General features: G+C 41.4%; 1 protein-coding gene and 1 long non-coding RNA gene across 3 annotated transcripts in view; one reads left to right on the top strand and one right to left on the bottom strand.

The window, feature by feature from the left end:
- The window catches only part of PLBD1 (phospholipase B domain containing 1), a 54,144-nt gene that overhangs the window by 2,429 nt on the left and 32,150 nt on the right, over positions 1 to 19,565 (bottom strand). The window contains exons 7-9 of the mRNA XM_025879899.2: positions 4,466 to 4,666; positions 4,219 to 4,359; positions 476 to 661 (exon numbers count right to left, since the gene is read on the bottom strand). Of these exons, the coding sequence (XP_025735684.1) occupies positions 476 to 661; positions 4,219 to 4,359; positions 4,466 to 4,666 (528 nt within the window). The remainder of the gene's footprint in view (positions 1 to 475; positions 662 to 4,218; positions 4,360 to 4,465; positions 4,667 to 19,565) is intronic.
- Positions 13,896 to 18,936, top strand: LOC141370163 (uncharacterized). Of its 2 annotated transcripts, none has more exons than XR_012373986.1 (3): positions 13,896 to 14,002; positions 14,657 to 14,747; positions 18,859 to 18,936. It is a non-coding gene; the product is annotated as an uncharacterized lncRNA (long non-coding RNA). The 2 variants fall into 2 exon arrangements; XR_012373987.1 differs by lacking the exon at positions 18,859 to 18,936 and adding an exon at positions 17,201 to 17,260.

The raw sequence follows: 19,565 nt of genomic DNA, 5'->3' as shown, positions 1-19,565 counted from the left end.
TCAAGAAACTTGCACAGTGAGAGTGGATGGAAGACAGAATAAAGGATAAATGTGCATCACTATTTTTCTACAAAATAAATACAAAATTGACACTGTTCATCAAAAATAAAGTATTTGTGAATAAAATTTTTGTTTTATTAGCTGCTTCTGTCCTTGAAAGAAAAACCTGTGTTAGGGTTGAGGGGGAGTGGTAAAAAGAAAATACTCTGTATGGGTTATTGCCTCTGTGTTTTATATATTGTTTTTATCAGTGAAAAAAGTCTGTAGAATCTTCTTCCATGTCATTTTATAAAAGACAAAATTCTATCTGTTGAGTATAAAATATGTATAGTATTGATTGAATACTAAAAACTTAACTTCTTATAATTCCTTCTAGTACTGAGATGGATTCTTAACGTGGGAAAACATACATGGATTCTTTATCCATGCGGAAGAAAAGTTTTGAGGAATGATTCTTGAGAAATGTGCTACGTACTGTTGTATCGCATGATATATTTCATGGATGCCATATCAGTCACGTCCCCTTGGTCACGCCGGAAGATTTTGGCTCGTGAAGCCATATCATAGGAGTACTCCAAACCCAGCTTCTGAACTAGCATTGGATAGCCACTCCAGCTGTAGATTTTTTCATGGAAAGGAATGTTGTAGGAGGGCCAATATCCTGATTTAGGATGGAAGGAAGGAAGGGTGAGATTGACAGGGAGACAGAAAAGAGAAATGGGACAAAAGAAATATTATTAATGATGGTTTCTTTTGAAAATCGGCACAGGTGTGTGATTGCAAAATGATATTATAAAGAAAATAAAGCTTTGAATGTGAACACTGGCCTTCAAACTGATCCTTTTAAATGTACAGAATCAGTATACCTCTAGATGATTCCATAAGGGAAAGAAGAGCATCAGAATTCTTTGGTTTTCACCCAATATTCTTTTTTTAAATATTTTATTTATTTATTTGTCAGTGAGAGAGCACAAGCAGGGGGAGCAGCGGGGGCAGAGGGAGAAGCAGGCTCCCCACTGAGCAAGGAGCCCAATGCGGGGCTCCACCCCAGGACCCTGGGATTATGATGTTGAGCCAAAGGCAGGCGCTTTTGGACTGAGCCACCCAGGCGTCCCTTCACCCAAAATTCTTAAAGCAGTCTATTAACCAGAAAATAACCTTATGATCTGGATAACAAAACGAAGTGTAACACAGAGCGGTCTGAGGAGCTGGTTTAAGTGAACCTGGTTCCTGAAATGCCGAGATAGTTTCACAGTGTGGCCCTAACGGAACAGGCCAGGTGCTAATCATGGGACAGTGGAAGAATATAGTACCTAGAGTTCAGAAAACCTGAATTCTAGGCTCAAGGCTGAATCACCAGGTCTTAGGCAGTTAACCTCACTTTATTTTCTCTTTTTAACAGGGAAAGGAGAAGGAAGAATCCATAATTTGAAGAGACCGGAGATGATCTTTAAGGTTCCAGCAGGCTTTAACTTCTTTTTGTAAGCATTCCTTAAGGCTTAGCTTCATCCCAAGCTTCATAATGTGCCAAGTCCATAGAGCACATTCATCACTAAGTGTCAGACATGTGACACAGCTCTGGTACAATCAATATTTCGGGAACAGCCCAGATTCCAGTGGCCTGGGCTATTGTCTATAGGACAGTTAGTCAACGCAGGGACTCTTCCACCATTCAGGGTTTATTTCCCGTCCTCCATATTGTCTTGGCCTTTGTCTGCCTTTCTCCCTTTTGACTGTTTTATAGGATCCCCTTGGTAATCATTAGATGAATATTAACTATTATAATTATTATACTTCTCTTTATATGAATGCAGCTCAAATGAATAATCAAAATGGCTGCTTTACACATTACATTTTCCATAAAGCTTCATGATTTACAAAAACATTTAGAGTATCTTATATAATCTCACAACAACCTAATTATGTATATAAGCATTACCATCCCTCCTTATAAAGAAAGAAACAGAGGTTCAGAGATGTACAATGCCTCCCTTCTGACCAAGGGCTTCCAGCAATATACCACAGCTGCTTCCAAATTCTAGGAGGTTTGTGGAACTTTCTGTCTTTTATGATAATGGCTAGATGATATCATGTAAGTATTTGGGCAAATCACGTTTCTTTCTGAGCCTTTCTTTCCTTACAGTAAAATCGTAACAATGCTGCTTATCTGGAAGTATCTTAATGAAGATCAAACAAGAGAACATAAGTAAAAGGCCCAAAAGAGTGCCTAGTATATAGTAGACAATGAATTGAACTCTCTGTTCTTCCCACCTCTGGCAAAATAACTACAGACAGATCAGCATCAGATTTTTTTTTTTTTTTTTTTTTTTTTTTAGTCTCAGGGTAGATTTCTTCATGGCATCTAGGAACAAGATGACAAAGAACTGGACTGCCATTCCATAATTAGCGGCCGTCCAAAGAAGAAAAGGCCTTGAATAGCCTGTCCCCTTTAACACACATCTTCCCCTTGAGGCTGCTAATTTTGTCGGGCTCTTACGAGCTGGATGGGCCAGCCTTCAAGATCAGACAGCTGACTTCTCAGTTTTGAACTGCCATCCTAACCAAGTGACTGTCAATGATTCGACTTCTCTGTTGACTTCGTGATATCTGATCGGCTGGGCAGCTGAAGTTTCCACCTTCACGAACTGTTTTCTGCATGTTAGGAGCATTTGGTTGGCGTCATTATACAATCTCTGGGGACCGGGGAGCCTGAGGACCAGGCCCTGATTCCCGGGGTCCGTATCTGCCCTCGGTTCTGTTCCTGCTAATCTATCAGCTGATCTATTGCAGTAGCTTCCTAATTAGTCTCCTGCCCTCTCTCTGACTCCCAGTCTTTTCTCCCTTTTCAAAAACTCCCATTTTCTAAACTGCTTAGCAGGATAGAAAGGCTATTTTTCCCTCACCACCACCTTCCACTGCATAGCCCTTCCACTAGCTATCTCGAGCTAACAGTCTCTCAGTCACACCAGTTTCCATGCCTCCATCTGTTTGACCTTGTCCCCTTGTCAAATTGCTGAGCTCTTTTTTGACCTTTAACCATCACTCAGACATCATCTTCACTCTCATTTATTCAAGAAATATGCACATATGTTGTGTGTGCCAAACACTATGATCGATGCAAGGTAAGAGTGCTTGCTTTGTGTCAGCCAATGTGCTCCAGAATTTACAAGAATTCTCCCAATTCACTCTCGTGACAACTTTGTGAAATTACAAAGGTCCACACTCCCACATCCAAAATCTCTTGGAGGCCAGATAATTCAGAACTCAGGGTTTTGCAGGTTTTAGAACAGCAATGGGGTGTGCATATCACATATGACATTGCAGTCTCTGTGGGCAACACTTCATAATCAAAGGCATTGAAATTTCTGTAGCCTAATGTATAGTCTCCCTGGAGGAGAGGAAATAAAGACTAAATAGTTCAAGTCTACCAAACTACCAAACGGGTAGTTTTTGCTACCAAAAGGAGGTCAAACTACTAAGTTTGCTAGGAAAGAACAATAAAAAAATTTTTTGAGATTTCAAAATTACAGATAAGTGATTGTGGACCTTGTACCCCTACTGTCGTGTTTTACAGATGGAGAAAGTGAGCTTGGCGAGAGTGGATCATTTGCCTGAGATTTTGAGGAGCAGAGACTCAAATCAAGGTGGTGCTTCAAATGTCAGGGCTCTGGTCTTGCCCTCCAGACCCACCTTCTCTGATCCTCCCACTGACCACAGCCCCCCCTGGGCTTGGTGCTGCGGACGTTATGACGGCTCTTCCCTTTCTGGGTTCTAATGGCTGTTTATGTGCCTTGCTTCCTCACTAGACTGTTTCTCAAGGTCGGGGATTTTGTACCAGCAGCCATGCTTTTCCAGTCCCTCCCTGGGCCAAGGAAGCACTTTTGTAAATATTTGCTGAAGTTGACTAAAAGCTTTACCCAGGAACCCAGGAGTGAAGGTAATATTAGAGCTATGAGAAGTCCTAAGACTATAAAGGCCTGGATTTGTCCCCAACTATACAATGTCCTATAAGAGTTTGAGGTGCAGATTTTACATGTTGTGCTGAAGCTGGGAATTCTTTCCCAGTGTAGCTAGCAATGGCTTTCTCATCCTTTCTTCCCCACCATTCAATCCCCACCCCCAACCCCATCATATAGTCCCATACCACACGTTCCCCAGCACATGCATACACACTCACAGACTCATCAGATTTCCAGACTTCTAGCATAAAGACAGTACCTCTCCGTAGAACCTCAGTTTGGTCAGAATATTCTACATATGTAGGAATTTGCTCCACAATGTAGAGAGTGCCTGCGTCAAGGCTGTACTTCGGCTTTACCTTCTTCAGGTCCAGGACCATGTATTGATTGTTATAGGTGCCTGAAATATTGGGAGACATGAAGTAGGGTATGGGTATGGCTCTACTGGTTAACTCGAAACCTAAACATACGTACCTGCCTAAGAGCTATCCTGCCGGGCCACTTACCAGAGTTGTAGTTTGAAAAGATCTCTGCCCACTGCCTTCCATCATTTGCCATCATATTGGCCACACGAACTCTTTGCCATGCGAGGAGAGACTGGGGTACCACAAGCTTTAGTAGGGTTTTATTATACACACTGTTTGTGGTCTGTAGCAATATCAAACCACTGCTAAGAATGTAAAAGTCATCCAGAGACTCCAAAAACCCTACAGGAGAGACAGTTATACAAATCAGTATACATATAGCTGGTATATTCAACCAACATTATTGGTGTAGAGCTTTGCATACACAATGCATTTTGCAAAGAGTATCAGTTATTGATACTTGATCCTTGATCTGCAGTAGCCTCTCCTGGTTTGGGCTCACCTCTGTGTGCTTACTTAGTAGCTGCTTATAAAACGTGCCAGTGGACCTCTGACCCTAGATTCTCTATTGATATTTTTTGGTTTTATAATTTGGACACTAAAAATATCTTAAATCAGGACTATTCCAATTTTCCAAAATGATAAACAGAAATAGATCCCCACTAACTAGGATTTTGCAGGAGAACTTGTAGTTAGGGAGGGGTACTAATAGGGTTCATGGCTGGATAATAAGATTAGGGATGTCCTCTTTCTTCTCTTTCTACTTTTCTGTATTTCTCAAATTTTACATAATGAGTCTATCGGATCTTTAGAAAGAGGAAAAACATCTACACTTACCAGAGGAGCTTCCCCAACTTACACCATGTTTTGGCTTTTTTTCCTCAGGAAACACATTAATAAAACAAACACATGTTTACTAACATGCAAAAATTACTTGCCCACGGACCACCTAATACCACCTCACCAGCACCGTGCAGGCCACACCTGGAGAAACACCAACGGATCTGAAGCTTTTGTGTTCACGAAGAATAAGATGAGGCTCAGAGAGGTGAGGGCACCTGTCCAGGACCATACAGCCAGCTTGACCCAGTCCAGCACTCTTTCCACTAAGTGTGAACCCCTATGCTCAGCCTTCATGGCTCTCCTTCTTCTGGCTTAATGAAGGCTAGAGGAGGAAAGCTTCATGGAGGAAGCAGACCTGGAACTGAGTCAGGAAGCTTGTGTAAGAGCTGACTAGGGGAGACCTGGGGGCTCAGTCAGCTAAGTGACCGACTCTTGGTTTTGGCTTAGGTCATAATCTCATAGTTGTGAGATAAAGCCCGTGTGGGGCTCTGTGCTTAGCATGGACTCTGCAGGAGATTCTTTTCCCCTCCCTCTCCCTCCCCCTCTGCTCCTCCCCAAACTCACTCTCAAAAATAAATAAAATCTTAAAAAAAAAAGATTGACTAGGTAGAGAGCAGTGAGCAGCACAGGTATGAACAAAGATGTACAGCAGGAATAGATGTGGCATAGGAGATTGGAAGTTTGGGGAGGCGGAAGGAAAGAAACATTAGAAAATAGAGTTGGCCAAAGAAGGCATTAAGATGGCCAATAGACACATGAAAAGATGCTCAACATCACTCGTCATCAGGGAAATGCAAATTAAAACTACAAGGAGATACCACCTCACACCTGTCAAAATGGTTAAAATCAAAAACTCAAGAAACAGCAACTGTTATTGAGGATGTGGAGAAAAAGGAACCCTTCCTTGTGCACTGTTGGGGGGAATGCAAACTGGTGCAGCCAATGTGGAAGACAGTATGGACAGTCCTCAGAAAGTTAAAAATAGAACTACCCTATGATCTAAGAATCGCACTACAGAATAGTTACACAAAGAATATGAAAATACCAATTCGAAGGGAAACATGCACCCCTGTTTATTGCAGCATTATCTACAATAGCCATATTATGGAAGCATCCCAAGTGCTCATCGATAGAGGATGGGCAAGGAAGAGGTGGTGTGTACATACAGTGGGATATGACTCAGCCATCAGAAAGAATGAATTTGCCATTTGCAACGACATGAATGGAGCTAGAGAGTATAATGCTAAGCGAAATTAGGTCAGAGAAAGACAAATACCATGTGATTTCACTTATATGTGAAATTTAAGAAAGAGAACAAATGAAGGGAAAAAAAGAGAGAAACCCAAAACCAGATTCCTAATTATAGAGAACAAACAGATGGTTCCCAGGGGGGAGGTGGGTGGGGGGGATGGGTGAAAGAGGTGGTCGGGATTCTTTCCTGGTGACGAGCACTGGGTAATGCATAGAATTGTTGAATCACTATATTGTACACCTGAAACTAATAGAACACTTCATGTTAACACACTGGAATTAAAATAAAAAGAAAAGAAAATATAGTTGGACAGTCATTCATTTATTCATTCAACGAACAAACTATTGTGCATCTCCTCTAGGCCTGGTAGGGATAGGTGGGGTGCTATCAAATAATGGGATCGCCTGAAGCTAAAGCTAAGACCGCAGAGCCGCAGTGGGAGTCAGAAAGCCTGCATTTTTGTTCCCTGCACTGCAACTAACAGATTTGGCACTTCTTATTTTATCTCTCTGTTCCTTATTCCCTTCCTCTGATAACCTGGGACTAAGTGATGTCATGCAGCGCTAACTGTGTAATTTTAATTTCTGGAAATTACTGAGTAGGAAAGTTCCATGATAAGGGTAGTGTCCAACCAACTCATAATGAACCTCCACAAGGCTGTCATTGGCCTATCAGAAGTTTGTATAAATGACAGAAGGTTGCACATTCCCAGTGGGATAAGTAAGGCTTGATGAGTGGATGGCACCCTTGAGTGAAATTTTCATGGGCAACTCCTCTTGGAAGATACAGCCCGGACATTGGATGCATGGCTTCACAAGCAAAGTGTGGGATGGATTTCAATGACCTTTCATTCACCTCTCGGGCTGGGGTCATTTTGCAGTGTTCAAACTGTACAACCATATTTGGCTGCCTTAGGCAAGCTCCCCGGTGGAAGATATCCCTGGAGTGGAACGTCGTATTTCTGTCATAATAAACTTGCTAATTCACTCCTTGTAGTAACCTCTATGAACACAAGAGGGCAGGCGTTCTTTAATATGTGAGTGACTACTACTATGTAAGGAGCCGTGGTTCATCCAAGAGCAAGACTGTTTATTACAGATGGAAAAATGTAGGCCACCCAGAGTTCTGGAACAAAGAGAATGAATTGGCTTGCAAAACAACTCTAGTCAAGATGGTTAATTCTACAGTTTAGAGTTTAAGATGAAATAAAAAGGAAAAGGCCGAATGGGGACAAAGTCCTGAAACATTACAAGAGAAACAAAGGTTCTTTGGCAGTGTCAAATTATATTCTTGCTTTTATCTGTCATTAGCAGCTTTGAAAGGCAGACAATTTTAGATCAGGAGGAAGTGAAACACTCAAGTATGAAGGCCAGCCTGCAAATAACATTTCATAGTAACTTCATTGCTAAATTTAATTAAGAAATAAAAGGGAACCCTGACAGTTAATAAATCTCAAGACTTAAAACAAATCACTTGAATCACAAAATCACAAAATCACAACAGAGACCACTACCCTCTGATGCCATTTAGACCTATTGCTTAATACAAACCAGAAAAAATGTAGCCTTATTGTCCTATCAGGTGCATTTACACTGCGCCCATTCCCACATTGCATTAATTAGCAGCTGCAAAGCCCCAAAGACCAAATGCCCTCATTTTTTCCCCAAAGAGTAGAATCAGTGTTGACCAAGAATGTAAATAACACACAAGTCAGCATCAGGACTATGGATCATGTTTATAAAAATAGCTGTGCTGCATTTCTTCACACACACACACGCCACCCTCCATATTCTCTGCAATGTGACCTTGCAGCATCTCCCATCAAAAGATGCCTGTTTCCCCATCTCCTCAATCTGGGCTGGATTTGGAACTTGCTTCAGCTAACAGAATGTGCCAATTCCTAGGCTAGGCCTCAAGAAACCTTGCACACTTCTGCTTACTCTCCTGGAACCTTGGTATTGTCTTGTAAAGAAGCCCAGCTGAGCCTGGTCTCTAGGTGAGAGGCCACGTGGAGGACCAACCATCTCAGCCAAGGTCAAGTTCTAGCCCGCCAACCCCCAAGCATGCAAGGGAGTTCTTCCAACCTCAGCAGAGCCGCACACCCACTCCAAAGCCAGCCACAGAGGCATGAACGTGAGTAGCTGAGGTGTCTAGAAAGAGCCACTTAGCTGACCTGTGGACTCAAAAGCAATAGTAATCACATATTATTTCTAGCCACAAAGTTTTGGAGGTTATTTTTTATACAGAAAAAGCAAACTGATACAATAATAAAAATAATCCAATTATACAACATATTTTGTTTTCAAAGGTCTTACTGCCATTTGATTTTAACACAGGTGGATATGACCCTTGGGGAACTCTCTGGTCTTCCTTTCCTCTTTTAACGAAAAGCAAAATAACCTTGTACCATGCTCTCCGCCTTTCTGCTTAACTCCTTCCCACTACTGAAGAGGGACAGTATCACTTCTCTGCCCTGTGGAGAGCACCAGCCTGGGCTGGGCTGTCTGCTTTCTCCGAGCCAGTGTGGCAACCAGCCAGTAAGTGTGTACTACACACAGAGTATATCCCAAGCACTGTGCAGTAATTCCCAGTTCAGAGACGATATGAGAATTTCCTCAGGAGCTCTTCCCTCAGACCTGCTGAGGGAAGAGCTGCTCCCTGCTCCCCTCGGCTCCCCTCAGCGCCTCCACCAGAACCCCTGCTCTATGGCGGCTGCCTGCAGCTGGTGGCTCTTCTCCTCTCACTCTTGGGAAGGGAGGCCTGTGGGGCTCCCTGTTATCCCAGGACACAAAACCCTACAGCCATTTATTTTGCCTGCTCAACAAGGGACTCCGTCTTCCCACCTTCCAGAGTGGCATTTGCTTGTCTTCCTGCCAAGATCCTAACTGGTGGCAATCAATCTCCACTTCTCCTTCAGTGATTATTCTTCAATCAAGGAAGTATTTATTGAGCCCATTTCTGCCTAATCCTGCAGTGGGAATGTGATCCATGGAGGATTCATACTACTGTGTGTTTCAGCACAGGAGCCCATACTGTGGAGACTGAGTACCCTGCTGTGGTCCACATAAAGGAATGAGTAGGTCTCTTAAAGACTATTTAGAGTGACTATCAAGAAGTCGGCTTTATATTTCATCAACATTCTGTTACCATCCACATCAACATGAAATTGGTTTTTCTTCCATAATGAATTGTCATCTTATTTACTTTATATTAATTTGTTTCCTGTTTTCTTTTCCATCTATCCCATAGCATGTAAGATCCATGAGGGTAGGGCCTTTTTCTGTCTTGTTCACTCCAGCACCAAGAAGATTTGACATAGTAGGTGCTCAATAAGTAACTGTTAAATCTAAGGAAGAAAGAGAAGATAGTGGTGACTCACACTGACTGTGTACCTGCCATACACCAAATACCTTGCTTTAGAAGGATGGACACCATCATCTGATCTTCACAAACATGGCACTTTGATGAGCTATTTTTTTTAAATACTCAGGTATTTAAAGCTAATAAACAGTGTTTTCAGGAATAAATCTAAGACTGACTCTCAACACATGCCTTTTCCACTATACCCTATCCCTAACAAACGTGATGAGAACAGATGTGTCGTCTTGGAAATAGCAACAAGACTTAATCACACGCAATGGAGCGAATACAGTGGAAACGACGAAAAACAGAGTGAGTCACGGGGAGTTGCAGGTTTAAACAGGGTGGAGTAGGGGAAAATCACCTTAGGACAAGTATGGAAAGTAAGGTGAGATTTATAAGATAGAAGAAGGAAATTTCCTGAGCCAGGGATCGGGGGAGACAGGTGGGGCCTGGGCAAAGGAAGACATCAGTGTCCCGGGACGGTGCAGAGAACAAGAGAAAGGTACTTTAGAAAACAGAAATGAAGTGCTGTAAAAATCTATCTATAATCCTTCAAAACAGGTGCTCTTGTTCTACTTTTATTTTTTTCCTCCCTTGGTTCTACTTTTCAAAAGGCAGAAAACATAAATCTTGGCATGCATTAACTCGCAGAGTGTGTATATTTCAGCTTGACGATGAAAGTATCTGAGATAAAAGAGCTAACGTGGAATTAGTAACAGTAATTATAGTACACGAAGTAGGCAATTTTGTGACTTTGAAGGTAATAACATTATGGATTATGAGGGAGGCAACTGCATTTTCTGGAGCTCGGAGACTCTTCTTTCTTCTTCCTGTGCACCTACTTTCAAGGATTTGAACTTCATAGGAGAAAAGGCTGAGCAAAGTCTTTGCTACAGACCAGTAGAGTTGCCAGCATCTCAGTGGGTGGGCTTGGATCCGGTGTGTCAGAATCACCTGCTAGCATGTTTGTTACACACGCTCCAGCCCAGACCAACTGAATAAGAATTTCTATGGATGGCACTTTGGAATTTGCATTTTTAGCAAGCTCCTTGGGAACTTTAAGTCTAAGGGGTGTGTATATGTGTGTGGGGGAGGTGATGGGATGCCTGGATGTCATGCAAAGGAGGGGCACCTGCAGGCTTGATGAGACATCCTAAGTGCCTTCCAGAGAACCTCACTTACAGATAATTAAGCGTGAAGACTCAGCCTCTTAGGAATCATTGTTACTGGAATCCTCATTTAAAACACTTGGAATACATTCCAGCTTTGTTCCCCTGCAAGAGCTCCACCCCCATGGCATGCTTCGAGGGTCTTTGAGCTTGGAGCTCTTTTTTTAGTCTTAACCCTTTAACTTAAAAGCAAATTGAACCATTTCCGAAACAACAACAGCAACAAACAACAAGGGATATTTAGAGTCCGATATATCATTTGAACTCAGTCCCCAACCCCTGAGTCTAGTGATTTTGAGCATGTTATTTAACTTTTCTGAACCTGTTTTGTTTTTTTTTTTGAAAATGCAGATACGATACCCTCCTTGTGAGGTTTTCATGAAAATTAATTGACATCACACACACCAAATGTTTAGCTTAGTGTCAGTCCCAGTGGCAGGCACATAAATAGGAAATAAATGCTGGGGGTTTTTTGTGTTGTTGTTTTTTTAATTTCAAGAACAAGTTGAGCACAAACAAGTTTATAGCAATTTATTTAAAATTTGCTGCCTAAATCCCATAAAACTAGTTAAGTTCAAGTCATTTGTAATCAGGATGGCTAAAGAGGAGTAGCTTCGAGGTCCAACCTCTGGGCTGAATATACAGCATTACATCTGAAATGTCTCGGTAATAATTCTTTACCATCTTGGATTCCTGTTTTCAAACTCAAGTTGTAAGAGAGAGCAGTATGCAGTGAGAAGATGATGCCTCAGGCAGCCCTCACCTCCACCTTTCATTTTGTTTACCCCTCTGTCCCCCTTGCAGTTCCTGCCATGTCCACACAGGAGTGTGTCATCCATTATCTGCATCCCTCCTTTTCTTTTTAATTCCCCTTCTCTTTTTTTTCTTTCTTTCTTCCTTCTTTGCTTCCATAAATATTTATTCAGTAATTACCATCATTGCAAGGCTATGTGCTGGTGCATCAGGAGAATGTGGAATAAATGAATACGGAATATGAATATGGGCTCTGAAGAAATCATGCATTGCGTACCAGGAAAGCTCAAAGGAAAGTCAGTTTACTCATAACAGAATTGAGTAAGAAAAAAAAAGACAAAGATATCCGGAAAGTCTCCAAATTTTTGGAAATCAAACAAGACACTTCCAAGTGAATCATGGATTAAAGAAATCATGTGAGAAATCATAAAATATTCTAAACTGAATGGAAATGGAAACAAAACACACCAAAATGTGTCAGATGCACTGAAAGCAGTGCTTAGAAGCAAATTTATAATTTTATTTTCTTATAGTAGAAAGCAAGAAAGATAAATTACCTAGGATTCTACCTCAGGAAGTTAGAAAAAAAAAGTTAAGTGCAAAGTACGGGAAAAAATGATAAAGATAAGAATGGAAATCACTGAGGAGGGAAAATGAACAAACAATAGGAAACAAATCAATGAAAATAAAATCTGGCTATTGGAAAATATCAGTAAAATTGACACACCTCTGGCTAGACTGATTAACAAAAAAGAAGATATAGTATCATGAATGATTAAAAGGACTTAACCACAGATCCTACAGACAGACATTGAAAGGCTCATAGAAAATATTATAAATAGCTTTATGTCAATAAACATGATAACTTCAAAGAAATGAAAAACTCTTTGAAAGACAAATTTTTAAAACTGGCTCAAGAACAATTAGAAAACCTGAATAGTCCTGTATCAATGAAAGAAATTGAGTTCATAGTTAAAAACTTTCCAACAAAAAACCCATGTCTAAATGGCTTAATTGATGAATTCTATTAAACGCTTAAGAGGAAAAAAAATATTACCAGTCCTACACAAACTCTTTCAGAAAACACAGAAGAAAAAAAAGTAATTCCAAACTCAGGTTATAAGGACAGGTATACCAGGACACCAAAACTATTCTAAGAAACAATAGACCAATATCTCTCATGAATATAAATGAAAACATTCCGGGACGCCTGGGTGGCTCAGTCGTTAAGCGTCTGCCTTCGGCTCAGGTCATGATCCCAGGGTTCTGGGATCGAGCCCCGCATCGGGCTCTCTACTTAGCGGGAAGCCTGCTTCTCCCTCTCCCACTCCCCCTGCTTGTGTTCCCTCTCTCGCTGTGTCTCTGTCAAATAAATAAATAAAATCTTAAAAAAAAATAAATAAAATCTTAAAAAAATAAATGAAAACATTCTTAACCAAATATTAGTAAGTTGAATAAAAAATAAATAAAAAGAATAATATGACTAAATGGGATTAATCCCTGGAATGCCAAGTTGGCTTCACATCTGAAAGTCAACCCATGGAACTCACCATATTAATAAAGGAGAAAGATCATATGATCATTTTAATAGAAGCTGAGAATTTCACAAAAATACGTTAAACAAAAACATTAAACAAAATAGGAAGGGAGGGGATCCTCTTTAAACTTATAAAGGGTATCTCCAAACACCTACAACAAACATCATACTTTATGGTGAAACACTGAATACTTCTCCCCTAAGATCAGGAACTAGCAAAGGATTTTCATGCCACTTCTAGTCAACACTGTGCTGGAGGTCTTATAAGTGCAATCATTCAAGAAAACAAAGACATACAAGGGAAGGAAGAAGTAAAACTGCCTTTACTCAGAGATGGCACAATTATGTACACAGAAAAATCCCAAGAAATCTACAAAGAAGCTGTTAGAACTGACAAGTGAATTTAGAAAAGTCCCAGGATACACAGTAAATATACAAAGAAATTATATTTCTGTATTGTGATGGTTTTAAAATTTTCATATATTCTTTGATATTCTTCCATTTAAAAGATAGATTCTAATTTCCTTTCCTTGTGTGTGGGCTGATCATAATAATGTGCTTCTAATGAATAGAATGTGGTGGAAGTGACAATGTATGACTTCTGACACTAGGTCATAATAGGCAGTGCTACCTCTGCCTTGTTCTTTTGGATCACTTGGTCTGCGGGGAGCCAGGCACCTCGTCATGACGTTACTTGAGCAGTCCTGCGGAGAGGCCCAAGGAGAGGAGAACCAACTTGCTGGCACCACCTTGTCAACCATGTAAGTGAGTCAACTTGGAAGTGTATTCTCTAGCTTCAGTTACGCTATCATAGATTTCAGCCCCCCAGTCTTTGAGTCCTCAGCTAAAGACCCACATACAGAGACGTAGAGACAAGCCATCCTCACTGTGCCTTAATCTAAATTCCTGGTCTACAGAAACCATGAGATGCTAAATGATTATTTTTATTTCAAGCAACTAATTTTTGGAGTGGCTTGTTATGTAGCAATAGAGAAACTAAAAGCAATGAACAATTGGAAAAGGAATAAAATATCAATTCTGATTAGAGTAGCATCAAAAATTATTTTGATATCAAAATACTAAAGGTATGTAAGACCCTTATAACGAAAACTACAAAGCATAGCTCAAGTTAAAGAAGACCTAAATAAACAGAGATGCAGTATTTGTGGATGGAAAGACTCAGGATTATTGACATGTCGATTTACTTTGAATTGATTTAAAGATTCAATGTAATTGAAATCAGTAGCCCTTTGCAGTGAGGTCTTCCTGCAATGGTATTAGCTACCTTTTTAGTGCTGCCATTCCTGTGAGATTTCTCTCTCTGTCTTACTTCCTTGGTTCGTGACTGCACAGCCAAAATCAATAGTTGGCTGTATCCTGCCAGAGGGCTAACACAGGGCTTTTCTCTTCCTCAGTTGTTCGGTAAAACAGACCGTGGCAATTCAAAACCGGATGGGATGCTTCTAGAACAAGATTATCCAGGGCTAGCTTCTTTAGAGTTTCCAGGTGAGTTATTTTTTGTAGGGCTCCTCCCTATATAAACATTTTGATGAAAAGGCAAATTGCAAAATTCATAGGCCCATATGAGGTATAGACACTTACAAATGAAGATTTAGAAAAATGGATAGAGGAAGATACTAATAGAGTTGTCTAGTGTCCAATCAGTACATGTGAAGATTCTTTAGAGTGTCCAGGTACCATCTCTGTACATTCTTTATTATTTAAGTGCATTGTTCCTGAATAATTGTACATCACCCGCCATGAGAAAAAGGTAGCAATATTGTTATTATTAATAAAGCCAGGACTCTTTGCAACCTGTCTGTACTGAAACAACGTAGATTTCTTTGCCTCTGCCGTTCCCTAACACCATTTCCTTAATGACTCCGCCAGTCTGCAATCTATCATACGACCTGTGAACACTGGCTTCTAAGAACTCTCAAAAATCGTTACTGCTCTTGTTAATGATGGCCACAGTTGCAAGTCTTACCCAGAATATTAAGAAAAGTGTGAATGATACTTCATGTCTGCCATTCAGAATTTTATAGCACAAACGTACATCAATGTATTTTCCTTCTGTGTCTGTCTTCTCTTGGACTCCTTATGCTGTAATCATTGCATTCCTAGAATGTGATTTCTTTCCATACCGACTCTACCCTGCCTTCCACACACCCCCACGTGTGGGCAGGACAGGTGAGAAGCCAGTGGGCAGAGCCAGAAGGGCGGTCCCAGTCTCCCAAGGAGTATCCATCCAGCTGAAGACTGGCCTGAAAGAGTAGGAAGTTACCTCATGGGGGCATGAGATCTGCTGCAAAGTCTGTTTGTGTCGTGGAGTGAGATTCTCCAAAGCCTTTGTAAGGGCCAGGCCTAGCCGCAGAGGACTGCCAAACATGTGCTACAGAGGCTGCAGGGGGTGAGGTGACCACCTGAGGGGCCAGCACTGGAGTCTACTGTAAATTCCCTTGTTGCCTCCTCAGCCACGCTCCAGTCGTGTTGAAGGGAGGCAGGTCCACACACACACTTTAGCCCGAGGGTAAGAGCGACCTTCGATAGCCTGGAGCCCTGACCACATGCGGTGTCTGACATGAGGGCCACCTCAAATCATCCTGTCACCAACATTCTGTCAGCTCAGTCAGGCAGCAAATATACTGTGACGGCCAGCAGAAGGGATCTATCTGCTCGCCAGGACATCCCATCGGCTTGAGTCCCATGTTGATGAGCAACATCTTGTTGAATGTATGGATAAGGATGGAGGGGAAGAGCTCTCAAAAAAGGGACATCCAAAGACCAGGAGCCACACGGGTTCCTGTCTAAGCTTAGCCCCACCTGGATGGCTCTGCTCTTCTGGCTAGTCCTGGGCCCTAGAAGGATATTTTGGAAAATTTCTAATGTATGGTGATTAACATAACATAATAAAATAAAATTAAAAAAAGAAAGAAATACTGAAAGATCAAAAAAAAAAAAAGTGCTTCCTAAATAAGACATACATGGGGTGGGGACAATTTTTTTTTTTTTAAGTAGGCTCCAACACAGGGCTTGAACTCAAGACCCTGAGATCAAGACCTGAGTTGAGATCAAACTCAGACGCTTAACTGACTAAGCTACCCAGGCGCCCGCTAAATAAGACACATGGGACGCAGGCTGGCTCCAGGATACCCTAGTACTGCCAACCTGGCTGGTCTCGAGGCGCCGGATGGGGCACTCAGGAAATTTTGAGGACAGCACTTCAAAGCTGGAACATCACTCACCTGAGCCTGAGGGTAGTCCCGAGGTTTATTAGCACCTGGCACACTTGTGGTCTACTTTTGAATTTCTCAGGGCATTTCATGTTAGTATCTTCAGGTGAAATAATTTCCCCAAGGGTAAAGGAAAGTCCTACTCAGTTTTTTTTTTAAAAAAACAGTCTGGGGGCACCTGGGTGGCTCAGTCATTAAGCGTCTGCCTTCGGCTCGGGTTATGATCCCAGGGTCCTGGGATCGAGCCCCGCATCGGGCTCCCTGCTTGGTGGGGGGCCTGCTTCTCCCTCTCCCATTCCCCCTGCTTGTGTTCTCTCTCGCTGTGTCTCTTTCTGTCAAATAAATAAATAAAACTTAAAAAAAAAAACAGTCTGGAAAAGATGGAAACTGTTAAGCTACCAAGTCACCTTACCTTTTCTAGATTAAGATGGGAGTTATTATATCAGTTTGTTTCCTTGACATAACCACCTCCATTTTTATGGAGTCACCTGGGGCTCTGGTGAACACAAAGCATGAGACTGACTTAGATAAATCTGAGTGTGCTGGATTACTACTGTTTCTTCTATTGTCCTACACTGGACTACGACTTTGGGAGTGCCCTTCTGACAACTCCCATTTAGGTCATTACATCTCAAAGATTCTGGCTAGGACAACAGGAGCCCATAGAAATTCCTGACTTGCTGGAGTACTTCAGCAGTCATTGTTGATATTGTTCTCTTCTTGAAGATGGAGCTCAATCTTCCCTCCACATCCGGACTGACCATCTACAAAACATTACATGGCTTGAGGCACCTGGATTATTGCCTCAGGCTTCTAAATGTTCTCTTGGCAACCTGTCTCGTCCTCCGCCTCTCCTGTGGGCCAGGTAAATCTAATATGCAAATCTATTAATGTCACTTCTGCCACTTGTCACCTGAATGGTCTTCACTGTCCTCCATTCCGTCTTTCTGGCCTTCTCCACATTTTTTTTCTTGCCCTACAAGCCTTTACACACGCTGCTTGGCCCACATGGAACATTTTATTGCCCCATTGTCCCCATTTGCTGGCTAATTTATACTTGTTTTTGCGCCTCAACTTAAATTTTACTTTCTCTTGGAAGATCAACATCCCCAAACTAGTCTTCCCTATTATTTCATAAATCACACTTTAATCATTGCTTTTTTATTTGTCCCTTCTGCCGAAATACAAATTTTATTAGAATAGGGACTGCATCTGTCGTGTTTCCTGTCATAAATACTTTGCCTAACACAATTTCATAGAAAACTGTAGACGAATAAATAAATTACATAATGTTTACAACTTTATGAAGTCAGCCTTTATGTTAGTCTCATTCTCTAGATGAGAAAACTGAGGCTTCCCAAAGTAAAATTGTTGGATTTCGTACGTGGAGGAACGGTTTACAGCTTCCCAGCTCTATCATTTTCCTTTTGGACAACCTCAAAACAAAAAAAAAGTCTTTGTGTCTTGAAGCTTTAGTGTTTTTCAGGGCAATCATCTTGGTGGTCACTTCCACAGAATCGGGCAGCAGTGGCGGGGGGGTCATGATGCATTATAAAAGTATGGATAGGTGCTCTGGAAATCTTCAGAGTTATTTGTATCTTTAGTATAATGGTCTCTATACTATCCCAGTTGTCATCTTTAATATGGGTCTCAGCCAAGTCACAAATATTTCATGACTTGATTATTTCTGCTCTGACTCAGTAATTCTTAACACCCTTGCTTGTATCATGAAGAACCTCCAGGTCCTGATACCACACTCCTAATCCACGGCACTCCTCCACCAACAAACAAACAAGCCACCCCAGCTTTGTTCCAGGATCAACAGCGCACAGGGAATGAAGTTCACGGCAAAGCTTAGCTCCATATGTATTGGAAGAATCCAAAGTGGCGGGCAAACGATTAAATTGTTGATTTAATCAAACGATTCTTTGTAATAGAAATGAGACCCTACATGTTTTTCATGTTTGCTGTTGAGAACAAAACTGTCCAATTAAAGAAAATATGAATCACATTGCTACAGTAGCTCCTGTAAAAACATCTTGGGTTTTATTTTTTTATTTTTTTTAAGATTTTATTTATTTATTTGAGAGAGAGAGAGAATGAGAGATAGAAAAGACGAGAGGGAAGAGGGTCAGAGGGAGAAGCAGACTCCCTGCTGAGCAGGGAGCCCGATGTGGGACTCAATCCCGGGACTCCAGGATCATGACCTGAGCCGAATGCGGTCGCTTAACCAACTGAGCCACCCAGGCGCCCAAAACATCTTGGGTTTTAAAAAAAAGTCTTGTTTTCTCTCAAATGCTCTAAAAAAACTCTATTATCTATGTATCTATTCTGGAAAGATATATACATATGTGCAAATGTGAACAGACTTATACGTTTCATAGGAAATTCCTTCCCCATCACTACCTCTGGGATCCAGGATTATTAAGACTATGGAAGAACACCGTTCTGCAGAGATTTCAAAGCAGTGCAGGTAACATCTGAACATTGCATTTTACTGCAAATGAGAGGAAGAATATGAATATTTGACTGGCCTCGGTCTCTTGCTGTCCTTAAATTTCAGTTTGAAGGAATACAAAGAAGTCAAAACACAGTCTAACTCTGAGAGAGGAGTGCCCAGCCCCCCCCCCCTACTTTTAAAACAATTCAGCAAGCAATGACAAAGATGAAATCAGTGTTTTCAAAGGAAGGATCAGGTCACAAGGACAGAGAGATACCGGGTTATGTCACTGATCAGAATTCCTAATAGGATGGTATTAATACTACCGGGAATAATAATACCAGAAGGGGTGATGAGACTCTGACAAAGGTAGATAGATAAAACAGGTGGTTGGTATAACCACCCTGTAAGTTACAACTATGGAATTAAAGGTCAGAAGCGTCCACCTTGTATCTGTGTTGGACTCTTACATGTTTGGTAAGAGTTTTCCCCTGGCCTTTACCCATGATGGTCCCTGAAGAGGCAGCAAACCAACGCTGAGGGGGCCATTCCAGCTAGCAGACATGTTTTGTTAGGTTCACACAGTGGGTTTTGTTAAATCTATATTTCTATCTTCAGAAGTTGGAGGATCTGGCAATGCTACCTCCATAT

Source organism: Callorhinus ursinus, unplaced genomic scaffold (assembly GCF_003265705.2).
Source record: "Callorhinus ursinus isolate GAN/ISIS: 27379988/994484 unplaced genomic scaffold, GSC_fseal_2.0 scaffold27, whole genome shotgun sequence".
Taxonomy (NCBI): Eukaryota; Metazoa; Chordata; class Mammalia; order Carnivora; family Otariidae; genus Callorhinus; species Callorhinus ursinus.
The sequence above is the reverse complement of the archived record's forward strand: the minus strand, read 5'-3'. Positions and strand labels throughout refer to the sequence as shown.